The 16,717-nt window shown below is 35.8% G+C and overlaps 2 protein-coding genes across 4 annotated transcripts; one reads left to right on the top strand and one right to left on the bottom strand.

The window, feature by feature from the left end:
- Nucleotides 1-4,218: 4,218 nt before the first annotated feature.
- LOC107776244 (phospholipase A1-Ibeta2, chloroplastic-like) lies at nucleotides 4,219-8,845 on the bottom strand. 2 transcript variants are annotated; one of them, XM_075245119.1, is made up of 2 exons: nucleotides 8,652-8,845; nucleotides 4,219-5,891 (listed from the first exon to the last, which is right to left on the bottom strand). In XM_075245119.1, exon 2 carries the CDS (start codon nucleotides 5,805-5,807, stop codon nucleotides 4,293-4,295), a length of 1,515 nt encoding a protein of 504 aa, XP_075101220.1. In that variant the 5' UTR covers nucleotides 5,808-5,891; nucleotides 8,652-8,845; the 3' UTR covers nucleotides 4,219-4,292. The 2 variants fall into 2 exon arrangements, with proteins under 2 accessions (XP_075101220.1, XP_016451602.1); XM_016596116.2 differs by lacking the exon at nucleotides 8,652-8,845 and having other exon boundaries at nucleotides 4,219-6,123.
- Nucleotides 8,846-11,876: 3,031 nt separating this feature from the next.
- LOC107776240 (uncharacterized) lies at nucleotides 11,877-16,461 on the top strand. 2 transcript variants are annotated; one of them, XM_016596110.2, is made up of 8 exons: nucleotides 11,877-12,020; nucleotides 12,108-12,144; nucleotides 12,231-12,340; nucleotides 13,628-13,664; nucleotides 13,873-14,153; nucleotides 14,529-14,565; nucleotides 14,669-14,886; nucleotides 15,391-16,461. In XM_016596110.2, the coding sequence occupies exons 1-8, from the start codon at nucleotides 12,009-12,011 to the stop codon at nucleotides 16,102-16,104; spliced, it is 1,446 nt and encodes a 481-aa protein (XP_016451596.1). In that variant the 5' UTR covers nucleotides 11,877-12,008; the 3' UTR covers nucleotides 16,105-16,461. The 2 variants fall into 2 exon arrangements, with proteins under 2 accessions (XP_016451596.1, XP_016451597.1); XM_016596111.2 differs by having other exon boundaries at nucleotides 15,397-16,255.
- Nucleotides 16,462-16,717: the final 256 nt, after the last annotated feature.

Genomic DNA, 16,717 nt, shown 5'->3' with positions numbered 1-16,717 from the left:
GCTAGCTCGTAGGCCACCCGAGCCTCGAGCTCCTCTATTCTTCTTGCTTGAAACGAGCTTTTCTCATTAATTCTTTAAATTTGGTTTGATAATTGGGCTCGAGTAGATTCTTTTTCTGTGGCAAGACGGTCCATGCCATATTTCCATCCCAAGGTCTCCGCCCTTATCATATCGACCTCCTCACGAATCTTCCCAATAACTTCAAGCTTCTGCTGTAGCTGTGAGATTGAAATATTAGCCACCGTTCCAGAATCGAGCCCATGGGTTTTTAAGATTACCATTACCTGCTCGGTCAGGTCGGTCTGATCTTGTTGAGCATTGGCCAATTCAGCTCGGAGGTCCTTGATTTCTTCTTCCCTTTGTCCAAAAAGGAGTCTAAGGGTGTTCCTCTCTTCCGTGACCCGCCGAAGGTCAGCCTCATACCGACGCAGCTCAGCTCGAGACCGAGAACACGCTTCTCAATGAACCGTTATGGCCTACGAAGAAAGAGGAAAAGAAGTTAGAAAAGAATAGCAAACATGCAAGTGGTATCAACGAAGGAAGTTAGAGCTTACCCGATTTAGAGCTTGTTGCACTTCACAGAAAAGGCCTGGCACATCACTGGGGCCGACAACTTTCTCGACACTAGTAAACAAATCACATAAGGGGTCCTTCCCTTCATGAGATTGGTTTATCTCGAGGGCCCCCAAAGCTTGGGCTTCCCGAATCGCCCCTTCGGAAAAAGCAAGGAGAATGGGCGAGTCTTCGATTACTATTGTCCCAAGCGACTCGCTTGGGGCATTCTCCTCAGTTCGGAGAGCTTCGGGACCGGCCTCTTCTGATATACCCACTGTTTGTTGACTTCGGTGGGAGGAATCCTCGATCTCTAATGGTTCGGGGACTCTGCTCAAATCTTTCTCCGATATCTCCCCAGTCTGAGGCGGAGCTTTATAAATCACCATCGATACCGCTGCCTTTTGGGGCATAGTTGGTTTTCTTTATTCGGGCCACCAGCACGGACCCATCGTTTTCTTCTTCTCCTTCTTCTTCTTTTTCTTCTTCCTTGTCTTCATCCCTTAGATGCAGAACTGATTCCATGGTTAAAAGGGTGGTATTTTTCCTCGGCTTACGAGCCATCCTCGTCTTCGATTTTAGATCTTCGGAAGCAGAGGCCCTTTTTCTCTTATTATCCTTCACCGAATTTGGAACAGAGATCGAATCCTCTTCCTCGCCGGGCGGGGGCCTCAAAACCACATCTTTGCTCACACCTACATACAGGAAAATCAATTTAAGTATATGGAAAGCATTTCGTTCGAACTACCAAAAATACGAGAAAGAGGATTACCGTGATTTTTGGCCTCCCATCGGCCCTTCGATAAATCACGCTATGAGCGCTCAGCATATGTGAAGGTCGAAGCTAGATCCCGTACCCAGATCTTGAGGTCGAGAACTACACCAAGCATCCAAGGCCGCTGCATCAAGAAAAGGGGATATCGGTGGAAAAAGAAATGAAGGGGAAAAATATTAATAGATAACAACAGAGTTACACTTACGCTTCATGTTCCACTCCTCGGGAAAGGGCATTTTTTCAGTCGGAATCAGGTCCGAAGTCTTCATTTGAACGAACCTGCCCATCCAGCCTCGATCCCTATCCTCGTTTATGCTCGAGAATAGAACCATGGTAGCCCGACGCTGAAGTTTTATTAAATCGCCTCGAAAGAGGCGAAGGCAGTACAATCGAATGAGATGGTCGAGGGTGAAAGGCGCCCCCTCGATTTTGTTCACGAAGAAACAGATCAAAATAACGATCCGCCAAAAAGAAGGATGGATCTGGCCTAGGGTTATTTGGTATTTACGGCAAAAATCGATAATAATAGGGTTGAGAGGACCTAACGTGAAAGGGTAAGTATACACGCTTAAAAACCCTTTTCACGTGAGTGGTGATATCTTCTTTAGGAGACAGGATTACAACTTCTTTGTTTTCCCAATTGCAATATTTCTTTAGCTGTTCGAGGTGCCCCTCGGTTATCGAACATATATACCTCAATACTGGCTCATATTGGACGAGAACCGACGAGCCTTTATCGACCTTAAAATCAGAAGTAAGAACACACGCCCCAGGAACGCACTCCTCAGGTCGTGGCTCCACCGGTGTTTTGTCGGCGACATGTTGTGATGAAGAAGCTTTTTTCTTTATGATTAATGATTTTTTATGTCTTCGCCATTTTGGATTTAAAGATCGAAAATAGAATGAGGTAACAGAGATTTGGTGTTTTTGAAGAAAGATTTTGCAGTAAAAGATCACAGATTTACAGATGAACTCAAAAGAACTTGGAAAATTTGGAGATGTAAAAGTGATAAATGATAAAAGAAGGGGCTATTTATAGATTGAGCAATGTCGGTTCAACATCAGCGGTGGCCGACCACCATCAGACACGCATTAAATATCTTGAAAAACTAAACCGACGGGACAACTATCACGTGCGTCATGATCGAGCCCAATGTAAACATCAGCTTATATCTGATCCAGCCGTTGGGAAATTATATCGTTTTTCGCCACATCCTTCCCAAGAAACGAGGGGACTATCTATATACGGTCGAAACTGATTTCGGCCTTCGTACGTCTGATCGAGATGGAAACATAATGGACCGAAGAAAGTCTTCATAATATCGAGATGGGATCCGAAGAAGGCACAAACGAGCTTCGAGTTTCAGGAACGGGTCAAATACCGAGCTCGAAGTCATTATCGAACTCGGGTCCGAATCGAACTATATTGAGATATGATGGAATCGAGCTTAAGGGCTAGGGGTCAACCAATACCGAGCCCGAGTCATTATCGGACTCGAGTCGGCATCAAGCTCAAACCCGCATCGAGCTCTAAAACTGGAAGCCGACCAATACTGAGTCCGGTCAAGATCGAGCTCATAGACAAGAGCCGTTGTAGCCGCACTAAGGGAGAGAATCTCGACGGAAATTAGGGAAAAACTGATTTATCATGGATTCCCCACTATGTATTTTTAATTATATCTAAAGTAGGGTTCCCCCACTGTAAAAGGGATGACGATATTCCTGTAAAGGCATCAAGTTTTACATACATTGTAACTGAGATATCATACACTCCTATATTGAAGAATTATCTCTTTTTAGCTTCATACATTGATTCATCTTGCTTAATTCATAAATCATATTCTTTCTAACTTTACTTATTTTTCATTCTTTGCAATCAATATTCGATATTTTCATTTTACTCTTACGATTTGTGTTAAGTTATACCACACACCCTTAAAACTACGTACAAATTTAACTCTATCCGTTTTTCGGGTAAACACCTGGAATGCCAAATGGCGTTACACCGTACTACGATAGGTTGCTATTGACACAAAGCAAAAGTTGCTGACATGCATTGATGTAAAGAAACAAAAAGCAGACATAACTCAGTCAAAAGCAGAAGGGTACGATAGTCAAAGGCATGAAAATATTAATGATGGAGCTACAGTAACAGTCTGTTTTGCCCAATCATATTGCATCATTACTTGTGAAATGACTTAAACATCCTTTCACGAAGCACACACGGAGGATAGAGGTGCTTTGCTTTCTCTTATGTATAGTAGTAAAGTAATGAATTTCTGGGTTCAATGTGTTTAACCTAGGCTGTCCAAAGGGATGAGACCACATTTAACCGGGACGGGCCTAAACGTGACAGGATAAGCAGGACGAAACGATAGGCTCATCCCACTAACAAACGAGATAATTTTTTTGTGAGTTAGTGGAAGTTTTATATTTTTTGTGTGAGAAAACAAAGTTATATGACTTTGGTGAAAAAAAATCATAATTATATGATTTTTGTGTTAGAAAATAAAATTATATGACTTTGATGAGAAAAAGTTATAGTTATATGACTATTTGTGAAATTTACCCCTTTTGCTCTGCCAATTCTCCCCTACCGCTCAAAATTGTCAAGAATTTTTTATCTACAAACTATTTTGATGAAAGTAATTAACTTTGAGGAAGCGCTTTGATGTTCGATTATTATCTCTCAATCTTCTGGGGTATTTTCCACCACGGATTTATTCTATCAAAAGTGTTGCTCATATGCAAAATTTCTTCTATTCCCATTTAACTATAATGTTCAACTTCATTCATTTCTGTCTTCTTTATTGCGCATATAATGCTATTTTACTTATATTTTAGTTACTGATAGAGTCATCCTATGAATTTAGAGAAGAGAAAAGCAAGTATATATGGTAGAAAACATGTACATCTGATTAATTCTTTGTACTTGGAAGTATACATTCTCTGCTAGTAATATATATCAAGATGATGGACTAGGCAAGCAACTACTCCTAGCAAAATTATGTTCTCTATCAAGACTGATGCTCAAGTCCTTTGCCTTACTAGTGTAAAGTCTTTTGAAGTTAGACCGTTGGTCTTTTAACAATCTCACAAGACTTCTCTTAGCATTAGGCCTAAATGGACAATCAGATGCTAAAAATCCATCCACCAAATGTAAATATGCCTCCAAGTCATGGCAACATGCAACATCTGCGTCAGGCTTCAAAAATGGCGACATTCTCGTGTCAACTCTGAATTCAGTACCAACGTGAGAATACGCCCATGGCATCCTACAATCTAACATCTCTAGCACGCGACCTGCTCCTGATTCTCTAAGCTTTTTGTCTAGCGCTTCGCTCACAAACATACCTGGAACCCTGGTGATTACGTCTTGATTATTCACAATACGTAATACCTTAACATTATTCGCGTTAAGACGATCCGCAAAAACCCGATTGCCTACTCGAGGGCCACCGAAGGAAAAAACGGCCACTGGTGGCGCATTTGGTGCACATGTACTTGCATCATCTGCTACTAAAAGAGCTAAAGCTGCACCGAGACTATGCCCTGTGACCGTGATGCTTAGAGGCTCGCCTTTATACTGTTCAATTAATCTTTGTACTTCGTTAACAACTGATTCAGCTAAACTTGGGACATGTTCTCCACCTGTTTTGTACAAACTCAAGAATCCACATTCCACTTTAGATTGTTCTTCAGCAGAATCATCATTTTGTTCTACTAGCAAGGCACGAAAATTCTCTGCCCACTCTAAACACGTGGCAGTACCTCGTAACGCAATAACAATATCCCTCCTTCCCATTCGTTGAATTTCTTTCCTGTCATCGCACACTGCCACATATCCAATCCAACTAGACCTTTGGGTCATCCATCCAAGATCAGGTGCCACGTCATCCACCCACGTTGGCAACCCAATGGACGAAGTTGCATAAAGGTTCTTGGTCACCTTATAAGACCTATCGGGCAACGCCACGTGTCTCGCGGACAATGGCCCCTCCTCTGCTGACATGGCAGGGTTGGAATGGAAACAATGATAAGCTGCCTGAATGAACTCCCCATATCGAACCAATTCTCGCCGTAGATTCTCATCTAACGGATCAAGTAGACCCAGCCAGTTATTGCTGCCGTGGTATTCCTTCCACCGGCTACAAATATTGTTCCTAGGAGAATATTCCATTGATTTGGAAGATAACAGTCTTTTTAATCTGTTCAAACGCCTTGGCGACATTTCCTCAGCAGCTTTCATCTCAGGCCAAATACTAGCCAAATTAAGCCCTTCCAACAAATTTCTTCCCCTGTTTTCTAATAACCCATTATTACTGGATTCTTGAACCACAGGCTTTGCATCAGCTGCTGATAGTTTTTTCTGAGATTGCTTCTGAAGAAGCTTTTCAAGATTGGAAATGTGTTTTTTAGTCATCTCTGTGGTTGATGACGAGAGTGTTTTTAAGCTTTGTGCATTTACAGAAGTAGCCATTGCAGAAGGGTTTAATGAACATCCATTGCATTTTACCGTTGCCTGAAAAAGATTAAAATTGGTCGCCGGAAGTGCTGCTCCGATCTGCATGGTTTTGAGAGAGAATGTGGATGGATTTAGAGAGAGAGAGAAGTCAGTGAGTTAGATAAAGGTTACAGAGAAGGAGACAGCTACTTCGTTAGTTAGAGCTATTGGATAGAGCTTGAGTATTTATAGAGGAAAAGGTTTGAAGGAAAAAATTAAGTGCCACAGTTCTGAGTAGGTGAAAAATTAAGATGGGCGGTATTTGTGTAATTACAACTTAGAATTAATTAGTAGTCATGATCCTCATGGCGTGGCTCTCTTTTCAGTTTCCATTGTCAATTTCAAATGTAAATATCAAAAGTGCCCTCTATGGTTGACAAATGATCACAACCGGACAAGAAACGCCTGCGATTCCTCGACTTCTCAATTTCAACGCATCACATGTTTTAGATCTCCGACCCATGTTGCAACAGATTTTTGAACAACTTATTTATGTAAAATATATTAAAACATGATTCTTATTTGTTATATACAACTCATCCGTTCACTTTTAGTTTTCATGTATTTTAAAAATAAATTTTCATTTTTACTTGTCACTTTTTGTTTATAAAAAAAAAAAAATTCCTATTTTCCTCTTAGCATTAATTACTCATTTCAAATCATTATCGAATTTTATTAAGACTATACATCAATTAATATGAGTATCATGGTAAATTATACACTTTATTTATTATTTCTTAAGGGGTGTACAAAGTCAATAGTGAACATGTAAAAGTGAACGGAGGGAGTAGTTCATATGATACTATTATAATTTAGAAAATTAAATCACTATGGTTTAACCACATTTTTTTTTTCATATACTCAATTTGTTTTAATTTATGTGAACTTATTTTCTTTTTAGTCCGTGCCAAAAAGAATGAGTCATTTTCATATTTGAAAACAATTTAACTTTATACAATGATTTATAACTATACAAAATATATGTGCCTCATTTTACGCTACAAGTTCAAATTTTTTCTCTTTTTACTTAAATTTCGTGTCTAATCATAGGTTCACAAAAAGGAAACGGAGGGAGTATATTTTTATAATAATATTAGTTGAGAAGTGTGATTTATAATGCTTTTATGTAGCCTTAATTATCTTATTATGATTAAAAATATTAAGAAATTGATATATCTGAACTGAATTGAGATAAAAATTTACGATAATTAATGTTTGGCTTCATATAAAATTTGAGTACCTTCATGTTTTTCTGGGAAACGAAAAGCGTATTATGAAATAATTAATTACCACATCTAGTCTAAATAAACATCACATCAAAACAAATTATATGGAGTATTTGTTTTAGCATCTAATTAAATTATAGCGTATAACTTATAAGTCCAAGCAATTACTCTTCAATAATTTTTTTCTCTTTTCGCTTATCAAGGTTAATTTTAACCAATTCCTGGAGTTAAATATAGAAGAAGATATAATATTTCAATATCGTAGAATTCTCATATCAATTACGTAAAAGCTTTTGTGTGTTGACGCATGCCAAATGTTATGACTGTATCCACTTTCTGCATGTCAAGAACCATAACTCATGCCGAGATGAAATTTGAGGTTCACCACAAATAATTAAGGCCAAATACATGTGTAGACCCTAACCTTGTCCTTTTTTGTCACTTGGACACCTAAACATAGGGTTGTTTCTATCGGACACTTCAACTAAATCTATCTGTGCCAATTAAACACCTAAACATATGGTTGTTCCTATCATGCACTCCAACTAAATCACATCTGTGCCAATTAAACACTGTCAAGGGAAAGGACGCGTGAACATAAGAAAAACTTGTTGATTTATTATTATTATTATTATTATTATTATTATTATTATTATTATTATTATTATTATACTCCATATTATGATTATTTTATATATCCTAATATATTATTCCTATTAAAGCCAGATCGTCATTTTTTTCTTGGCAAAGTTGCTTGCAATTTTTTCAGGTGGTATGACGATGAAATTCTTAAGAAACCTAAGAGGGCAAGCAACATTGCCTTCGATTTTGCCAAGAAAAAAAATGACAGATCTAACTTTAATAGGAATAATATATTAGGATATATAAAATAATCATAATATGGAGTATAATAATAATAATAATAATAATAATAATAATAATAATAATAATAATAATAATAATAATAATAATAATAGTAATAATAATAATAATAATAATAATAATAATAATAATAATAATAATAATAATTCAGGCGCCTTTTCCCTTGACAGTGTTTAATTGGCACATATGTGATTTAGTTGGAGTACCTGATAGGAATAACCATATGTTTAGGTGTTTAATTGGCACATATGAATTTAATTGGAGTGCCTGATAGGAACAACCTTATGTTTAAGTATCAAAGTGACAAAAATGGACAAGTTTGAGGGCCTACATATGTATTTGGCCAATAATTAATGTTGCAAACCTTCTATTGCGGCAACGTTTAGACGTTTGGAAAAGATATTCAATTATTCAAGTAAAATGCCAATTTCAAGTAAATATTTACTCCTTATATTCCTTTTTACTTGTCCACATTGTATTTTGTACTCTGCTTAAAAAAACATTAGTTACGTGTTTGTTCTACTAAGTTACTTATTAACTATGCTTTGAAAATCCAAATTTGACTACTAATACCCTAATAAGGTTGGAAAATAAATACTTAATGATAAGAGTAAAATTAAAAAGAAAAATTAATTTTTTCATTATTGAGAAGTAAAAATGGAACTGAGGAAGTAACATATGTCTGTAAAGTAGGCATCAATAGAGTAATTACCTGTTAGATCAACTAGCTCTCTTTCATATCACCAAGCTGGATTTCGTTTTGCTCCAATTTTCTAATGTCAATTACCTCTAAAGATCTTTTGAAACAACAAAGATTTTCTTGTATTCTGAGCTTTCTACATTTCTGGTCAAAAAATCATATTCTTTTATACTTTATTAGGTGTTCTTTCAAACTATATATTGGGTCGGTGCTTTATCAGATTACACATTTATAAAGTGGGAGTGTACATATATAGTTCCTTTTCCCTTTCAATTAGAGGTGCGTATTCATCCCAAAAACATGAATCACAAGTTGCTCATTTTTCCCGAAAATATGCACACTTTAAGCGAGAGAAAATAGTTCAACTGTAGTTGTTACTTTTATTGTAGCTCGGACTTTCACTTGTTATATCTAAATTTTGTGATATCTGACTTCGAATATTATAGTTTTAAATTTAATTTAATTAAACAGGAAAAATCTTTAGTTATTGCTATTCATATAGGTGAAAAATCTTCACTATATTAAATAAAGTTAAAGATAATTTTTTCCTTATGTTTTGTCCTTATTATTAACTATTTATTCTGCAAATAATTTTTCAAAATTTTTGAAAATGTTATCATTATTATGAGTAAAATTGTAAAATACATATTTAAAATAAAAAATAAAAAAATGTAAAGTCCAAAATGGATAATTAAAAGCGAAGTAAATCTTTTGCCCTTATCATCACTAAATATATTTCACTTTATGGGGAAAAGGTTGCACGTAAAGTTAGAATTTTAGAGTTTGAGATTTGACCTTTGATTTATTCTTTTTACTTTCTTGTCCCTTCTACCTCCCCCCTCCCCATAAAAGGATTGACAATAGTTTTCAGTATGCCGTGTGTCGTGTGACTCAAATGTCTGATAGCTTATAAGTTTGAAAGGGAAAACGTAACTATTCATCAACTGACAAGTTAAAATATTCCTTTTTTCACAAGGCAGAAGTTTATGATTTTAAAGCTAACTGACTGAAGCCCAGAACACGTAAAATTGAATGTGGAGTCAGCAGTTAATTCCGCGGTAGTTTATTTCCATGAGGTAATCGTGTGTGACAATTATAATATGCAATAAGACCGATGGAAGAGCCGTGTTAGAGAAAGAATGAAAGATACTTTTACTTAAAATGATAAGCACACACTCGAAAAAGAGAGAATCCATTTTTTTAAAAACACGTCATGGAATATCCAGAAATATTTGAGATGTCGGGGCTATAGGGGACAACGACATTACATATATAGTACTTAAATATGGAGGTAGATAGTCAATCAATGGTGAGGGAGCAGCTCTTCACTATTCCTCACTTTCAATTTATTTATTTGATATAATTTGGCTTAGGGCCTACTTGGCCATAAAAAAAGGATTTATTTTTTTTAATTTTTTTTCCAAATTAGTGTTTAGCCATAAAATTTTTAATTTTTTCACTTGAAGATGAATTTCGAATTTTTTTTGAAAATCTAAAAAACCCCAAATAGTTGTTTTTTAATTTTTTTTTACTTCAGATCTCACAAAAATTAAAAAATAACCCAAAATTATATTCATGTCCAAAACACAATTCTAATTTTCAAATATTATTTTTCACATGATTTTTCTCCTTTTTTTTGTTTGAAATTTTAGAATTCCTATGTCCAAACGCCCACTTAGAGTTCAGTGAAACAAAAGAATTTTTTAAACTTGTAATTTAAATAATCTTAATATTTATGTGATTATAAAAAATTTAAAACTCATGCTAAAGAAATATTATCTTTTAAGGTTAAAATAAGAAGTTTAAGTTAAACTATTTTCAAGTTTAGAAAATTTGTTATTGTTTATGAAAAGTCATTTTTTTGTTTTTCAAAAGTTGATTTGAAGTTTTAGCAAGTACAGTCGTTGAGTGAGATAAAAATGGAATATACTATAGTTAAACTAAGGCGTATTAGAATGCATGAAACATTAGAAAGTCCACTCATAGAATTGCATATATATTGACAACATACATACAAAATGAAATATTGCGATCTCCAAATTTAGTCTAGCGTGTCACACGGTTATACTAACTAATACGAGTACAAACATTTTCAGTTTTCCGATAAGCAGAAGCAAACGTTTACGTGTAGCGTAACAAATAAGTCAACAAAAACACTAATTCAGCAATTTTGGGCCAAAGAAAATGAGGAACTAAGCCAATGAAAATAGACCACCGACCTTTCATCCATGTGAACGCGTCTTCTAAACACAAAAAAAGAAAAAATTGTTTACTCGATCTTCCTCAATGTTGATCTATTGAATAAAGTATTAATGAAATTTGAGCTTGTCTTCTACATGAACATGCTATACAAATTTCATGTCTAGGCATGGCCCTGAAAATGGCAGGCAACCCAAAAGAAGAAAGTTGTACACTTGTACTTATAAAATTTGCATGTAGACACCAAAGTCACATACTAACTTTTTGGGGCCAGGAAAATTTAAATGCCGCAAAGTGCAAAAAAGAAAGTTGTACTTAAAAGTGTTTGGCTTTATTTGAAAATTTTCCACAACATAGTTCACAATTTTTTTTCTTTTACTATTTAACTCTATTTATTTGAGTTGCTTTGCCCAAAAAAAAAAAAAGCTCTGAAATTTTCAAACTTAATTTTTATAATTTTTCAAAAATTCAAAAATCCCAAAGAAAAAACACTGAGTTTGAAACTCTTAAGAAAAAAACTCAAGCATAATACATAAAATTATAGCTTGCTAACACATGTTTTGTTTAATTTCAAATAGTCAATACTTTACTTTTAGAAAGTTGAAAGATTGTTATGAAAATTTGATTGTGTGGAAATATAAGCGTCAGGATGACAGTGATTTGGACGAGTTATGTAGGAAAGAAGTACTCCTATATGATAAGTATTTTTCCGCAAAAAAAGGTGAAAGTACATTTTGTGAACATTTTAATATCATGAATCTTGAACATGTGACAATGTTTAAAACAAATAAAAGAACGCCATTTGATTATTTTTCAAACCTAGGGGCTATTTTGATATTAACATCAAACTAGAGTGGCCAAATGGTCTTTGTATCATTGTATGTACACACGAGTGTAATAAAGGTTAACTAGTGGACCAGTTCTGAACAGGAGAAATGTGGATTTTCAAAAGCTTGAACCCAGAAGAAAACATTTTTAAAGGCAGAAGAAAAATATTATCCCGGGAAAAAACGAATTTGAAAATTTAACAAAAGGCGCCATAATTTCCTATCTAGATCCGAAAATGGCAAGAAACCGGACCATTGTTTTTCTTCAAGCAGCTGCTGTTTTCACACTTCCAAAAATCAGTTCTAAAGTTGCTCGTTCTCTTATTTCTTTGATAATAGGCAGATGTCTAAGCAGGTAATCCCAGAATCTTCTTAATGTTTTTTTATGTGTTAAAAAAAGATGCTGAAACTTCTAATTGAATGAGTCACTTCTGAATTGCAGGTCTTGGATTCTGTAGACTCACGGTCGAATCCTTCTGGTACGCATAATTTCTCCAAAAGTCATCTTGAAAGTTCTGTCCCTTTCTCTAATTGTGTTTTTTCTTCTTCTTGTTTTGACAAATAGAGCCTCCAAATATTGGAATTTGGTTCTCAAGTTATACATATGAATCGCCTGTTTTGAGTGGCATTGATGAGAATGTAGCTTCACAAGGAGATATCCAAAGTCCAATTAAGGTACTTAATTTATGGTCTTATCCCTTCCCCCCTTACTATTTTCGCTTTACGCTTTTCCAATTTCTTCCAACTTAAATTTGTCGAAAGAGAAATAAATTTGCTAAGCCGCGGGGATACTTAATTTTTTTTGGTTTTAGGTATGTTATACGCCTCTTCACGTGGGGATCTCATTCTTTTTCTTGGACCATATACATGATAATATTTGTTGATGAGTGGCGGGACGATCCAAACTAAAGATATTTGTCCGCTCTAATACTATGTTTGATTGAATGAAACACCTCATTTAAAGTCTAAAATGGTCAAAGAGGAGACACTTTATATTGTTATTTAAACTGCAATGGAAGTGAAAATGACTATTTTCGATCGGCTGCCTACTATGGTAATGAAGGTGCTTGGCTAGATACCATTGCCCCTTAATAATGGAGCTGGAAACCTCTGTAGCTTTATTCTTCTTTCATTCTGACTCCTAGGATGAAACAGGTATGAGGATGCATAGTAAACATAGAATTATAGCTAAATTGAAGACATCATCAACTTAGTAAACGTTCCAGATATGCAATAAGGTGAAAGAGTAGGTTTGCTGGGGAACGGGTGACATCTAAATTTATTAAGCAGTGATGACTTAAGTTTTAATCTTCGAACATATAAGTTAACCATCTACAATTAGTTTGAGAAGCTTGAGTCAATTTTTACTCGGTGTAGGTTATAGAGATTCACAATCCAATGCTGGAATCATGTTGTTAGGGCTTGGAATGGAAAGCGTTGGCAGTAGCAAGTCTGCATTTGCATGTGTACTATCAATGTGTATGATTCCTCACAATGCTTCTGTATAAGTGGTGGCTAAACCTTTAATCAAATTAGTTATTGGAGTAACCGGCCAATCAAGTTGATACTTGACAGTAAACAAAGTCCAGAAAGGAAGGCATTAGTTGGTAGAAGACTGTCCAAGAGCAGCTCTTGCCTAAACTTTTGATGAGACTAATTGATGATCCAACAGTTTCTGAAAATTCCAAAATAGACATATCTATACTGTCCTTTTTTCCCACTATTCTACTTGTGGATGTATTAGTCTATTATTGAACTAATTCAAGGTTTAACAGAAATGGATGGTCCATAATTCCTATCACAATGATGTAAATATAAGCTATGCAGCTTTGAAGAGATTTTTGTTTTCTGCTTCTTGAATTTAGCCTTAGTTACTAGAAGCTTTCAAAGTTGTTACTGTTGTAGATTGTTACTGAATATCATTATAAGATTGGTAATATAATTTTAGAAGTTGTTTCACAGGTTTGGAGAGCTTCAGATAATATCCCATTTTCTTCCGGTAAGTTAGGCTCTTCTACATACTATGAAGTATTGCTTACTATTGTTTTCAGGCATCTGAGTAAAGGAAGTGAAATTTAGAACCTTATCTGTGTCCTGAAACTAGACCACAAATTAAGTATTCCAGTTCATCTTTCGCCCTTAAATTTTGCGCATCAAAATCACTCATATCAAATTCGTAGGAAGCTGACTTTCTGTTCCAATGTCAGTGCTATCAGAGCCTTTAGATACCAAGGACTGTTTCTCAAGTTTTGTGCCTGAAACTCCTGGATTGGCTGATAGTGATGATTTTAGAGTCCCTGAATCAATTGACATCAGTTTCAAAGAGGATACTAGCACCAAAGGATGCAAAGAAGACAGCATCAGCAAGGAGGAAGATAATTCTGCTGAAAATCGAACAAATGGGAAATATGTTAGTTTGTCTTCTGGTGTTGATGTGGCTTCGAAGGGCCTTGTTCAGTGTACAAACTATGTTGCAGATAACAAAAGGGTAGGTCAGGCGAGTTATTTTCTATTGTTGTTTCAATTACTCTGAGCTAAATTTTGATAGGAATGCGAGTCAATTTATTATAAAGTGCTCAGTCTTGGTTGTGGATTTGGATAAGAATGGTCCAATTTTCTCTGATTATTCCTACAGATTTCATTAACATGTCTCCTATAGTGTAAAGCTCAAAAATAGCTTATTGGAAGTAGATGTACAAATTTGCGTGAGAAAAGTTTGCAATACTCTTGTATGGTTTTACAAACATCAAGTCATGTACCAATCAATTCCCTTTTTTGCATCCAGTGTAGCATTGGGATTTTTTGGATTGTCTCTCCTGTGTTCTCTTCCTAAACCATGATTTTGTGTACTTGTGTCTTTTAGGATGTGGACTCTTCAAATGACATGTCACTTGCTTCAGGTAAGTGTGATCCTTTCACCTCCTAATATTAGAGTTTCCATTTTTCTTAAGCAGTCAATGATCGTTTTTGTTAATGCTAATCTTCCTGTATGGTCTTTATCAGAGCCTCCAGACATCGGGAACTGGTTCTCTAGCTATGTTTATGAATCTCCAAAAGTGGATACTATTCAAGAATTCATACTTCCAGATCATGAGAAAGAATTTGATGACAAAGTGTATATGAATGGGGATAATGGCTGTGGGGAACCTCAGAACTTAAGGAATTCATTAGGAAGTGGTTTTATCCATGATGACAAGTATGAGCATCTACCTGTCTCAAAGGTACTCTTGATTTGCTTGGTTTTATATTTCAACTTCCTTTTCCTCTCTCCTTTCGATAATCAATACTTCGTGAAGTCATGCTTTTGATGTAGACTTATTGAATGTTCACTCCTTAGGTAAGACTTATTGGATAGTTATTTCGGTCTTTATCTGTCTGAGATTGCACGAACGTTTTGCTTGAAGGGGTCAGTATGATTATACAAGCTGTAGTTTATACAATAAGATTACATTGAGTTACGGTGATGGATCACGTACTGGAACATACAATAAGAAGACAGTTGTGAACATTAAAAGATCTATTTTGGCTTTAATTGGTTGGAGGTATTGTCAGTTGGCTGAAAGCTACTTATGCATATAAACCATCTCATCTCTGATTCTGTTAGTTATACAATCGTTTCTACCATGCAAAGAAGCTAACACTTCAGTTACATAATTGAGGTCTACCTTACCTTATTGTCACAAGTTCCCTTAATGATATTTCCTTGATGTTTGTATACTTTGAAGAATCAGGACGCTGATGGGACAAACAACACAAGAGTAACCAAAGAAATGTCTCGCGAAAGAATTTCTCAACAGACTCTATGTCACAAGAAAACGCAGAATAGCAAATGTGGTTCACCAAGATACATTGACATGGTAATCAAAGACAGTAAAACAGCTGGAGAACATTTGGAGACCATCTCCCCTCAAGAAGCTAACTGCAAAGTGTCCTGTATCATTAATCATTCAAGCTGTGAAGGTGAAAAATTATATAAACATCCAATTCACAGGACGGATTCTGAAGAGAATAGCCCGAAATCTGAAGATTGTGTTGAACCTGCTTACAATGTGCAGCCTAAAAATAGTCCTGTGGCGAGGGTGTTAAGTCAGAAGTTATCCAAAAGGGAAGCTGGGGAAATCACGGACAAAGAAAATAATATAAATGGCTTAGGAGAGAATGGTTTTAGATCAACCAGAAAGAACAGAAATAGCCAATTGCACAATGGAAGTCCTTTGCCAAGGCCTTCTGCAGTTCAGTCTCCTTCTCTAAGTGGGATCACTGTTGCATCAAACTGCCACAAGCATGTTTTGACAAGAAAGGTTCTCACAGAAACAACCAACTTGCATCCTAGTGCTTTGGAAACAACAGGAAAATGGCGTTGCCCCCAGAGGACTAAGCCAGATCTTGGTCCTCCTTTAAAGCAGCTTCGATTGGAACAGTGGGTTCGTCGAGCTTAAGTCTAGTATCTACTTATGAAGAGAAATATGGTTATCAAGAATGGCAGACTTCAAAAATGTTTTTGCATGTTAGCTAGCGAAAGATGTGAGTGCAAGACTTGGCCCAATGATAGAGTTGGTCTTTCGGGGGTTTGAAATGTGGAAACAGTTTCTTTGCAGAAGTCTAAGGGCAAAGTTGCATACAATGTACACTCTCCCCTTACCCCTAAGGCCTAAACTAGGCAGGTAACACTTGCACATAGTAAGGGCCGTAAGGCCTTAGTTAAAATGTAAAATTCAAGAGTTCACATAAGGTCTCTGGACTAATGTTTTGGCATTTCTGGATCTATAAGAAGCAATGAGATAAATTATCACAAAGACAGCTGCTTAATTGACTGAATCACTAAATAATGCTGTTGTTACATATTAGCATTGTAGCCACTACAAGACTACTGAGACAAGTTTGGAAATACAAACTAAAAAGGCAAAAAAATACAAGTTAACTTCTCCAACACCAAGTGAATTACTAGCTAATTATAAAACTGTTCTAATGATTAGCAAGTCAATTACTCCCTAACCATAAGACTATTTTACAAGGTTTCCTGCAGATGTTCGGATTGACTCAATTCTCTGA

Source organism: Nicotiana tabacum, chromosome 22 (assembly GCF_000715075.1).
Source record: "Nicotiana tabacum cultivar K326 chromosome 22, ASM71507v2, whole genome shotgun sequence".
Classification (NCBI taxonomy): Eukaryota; Viridiplantae; Streptophyta; class Magnoliopsida; order Solanales; family Solanaceae; genus Nicotiana; species Nicotiana tabacum.
The sequence above is the reverse complement of the archived record's forward strand: the minus strand, read 5'-3'. Positions and strand labels throughout refer to the sequence as shown.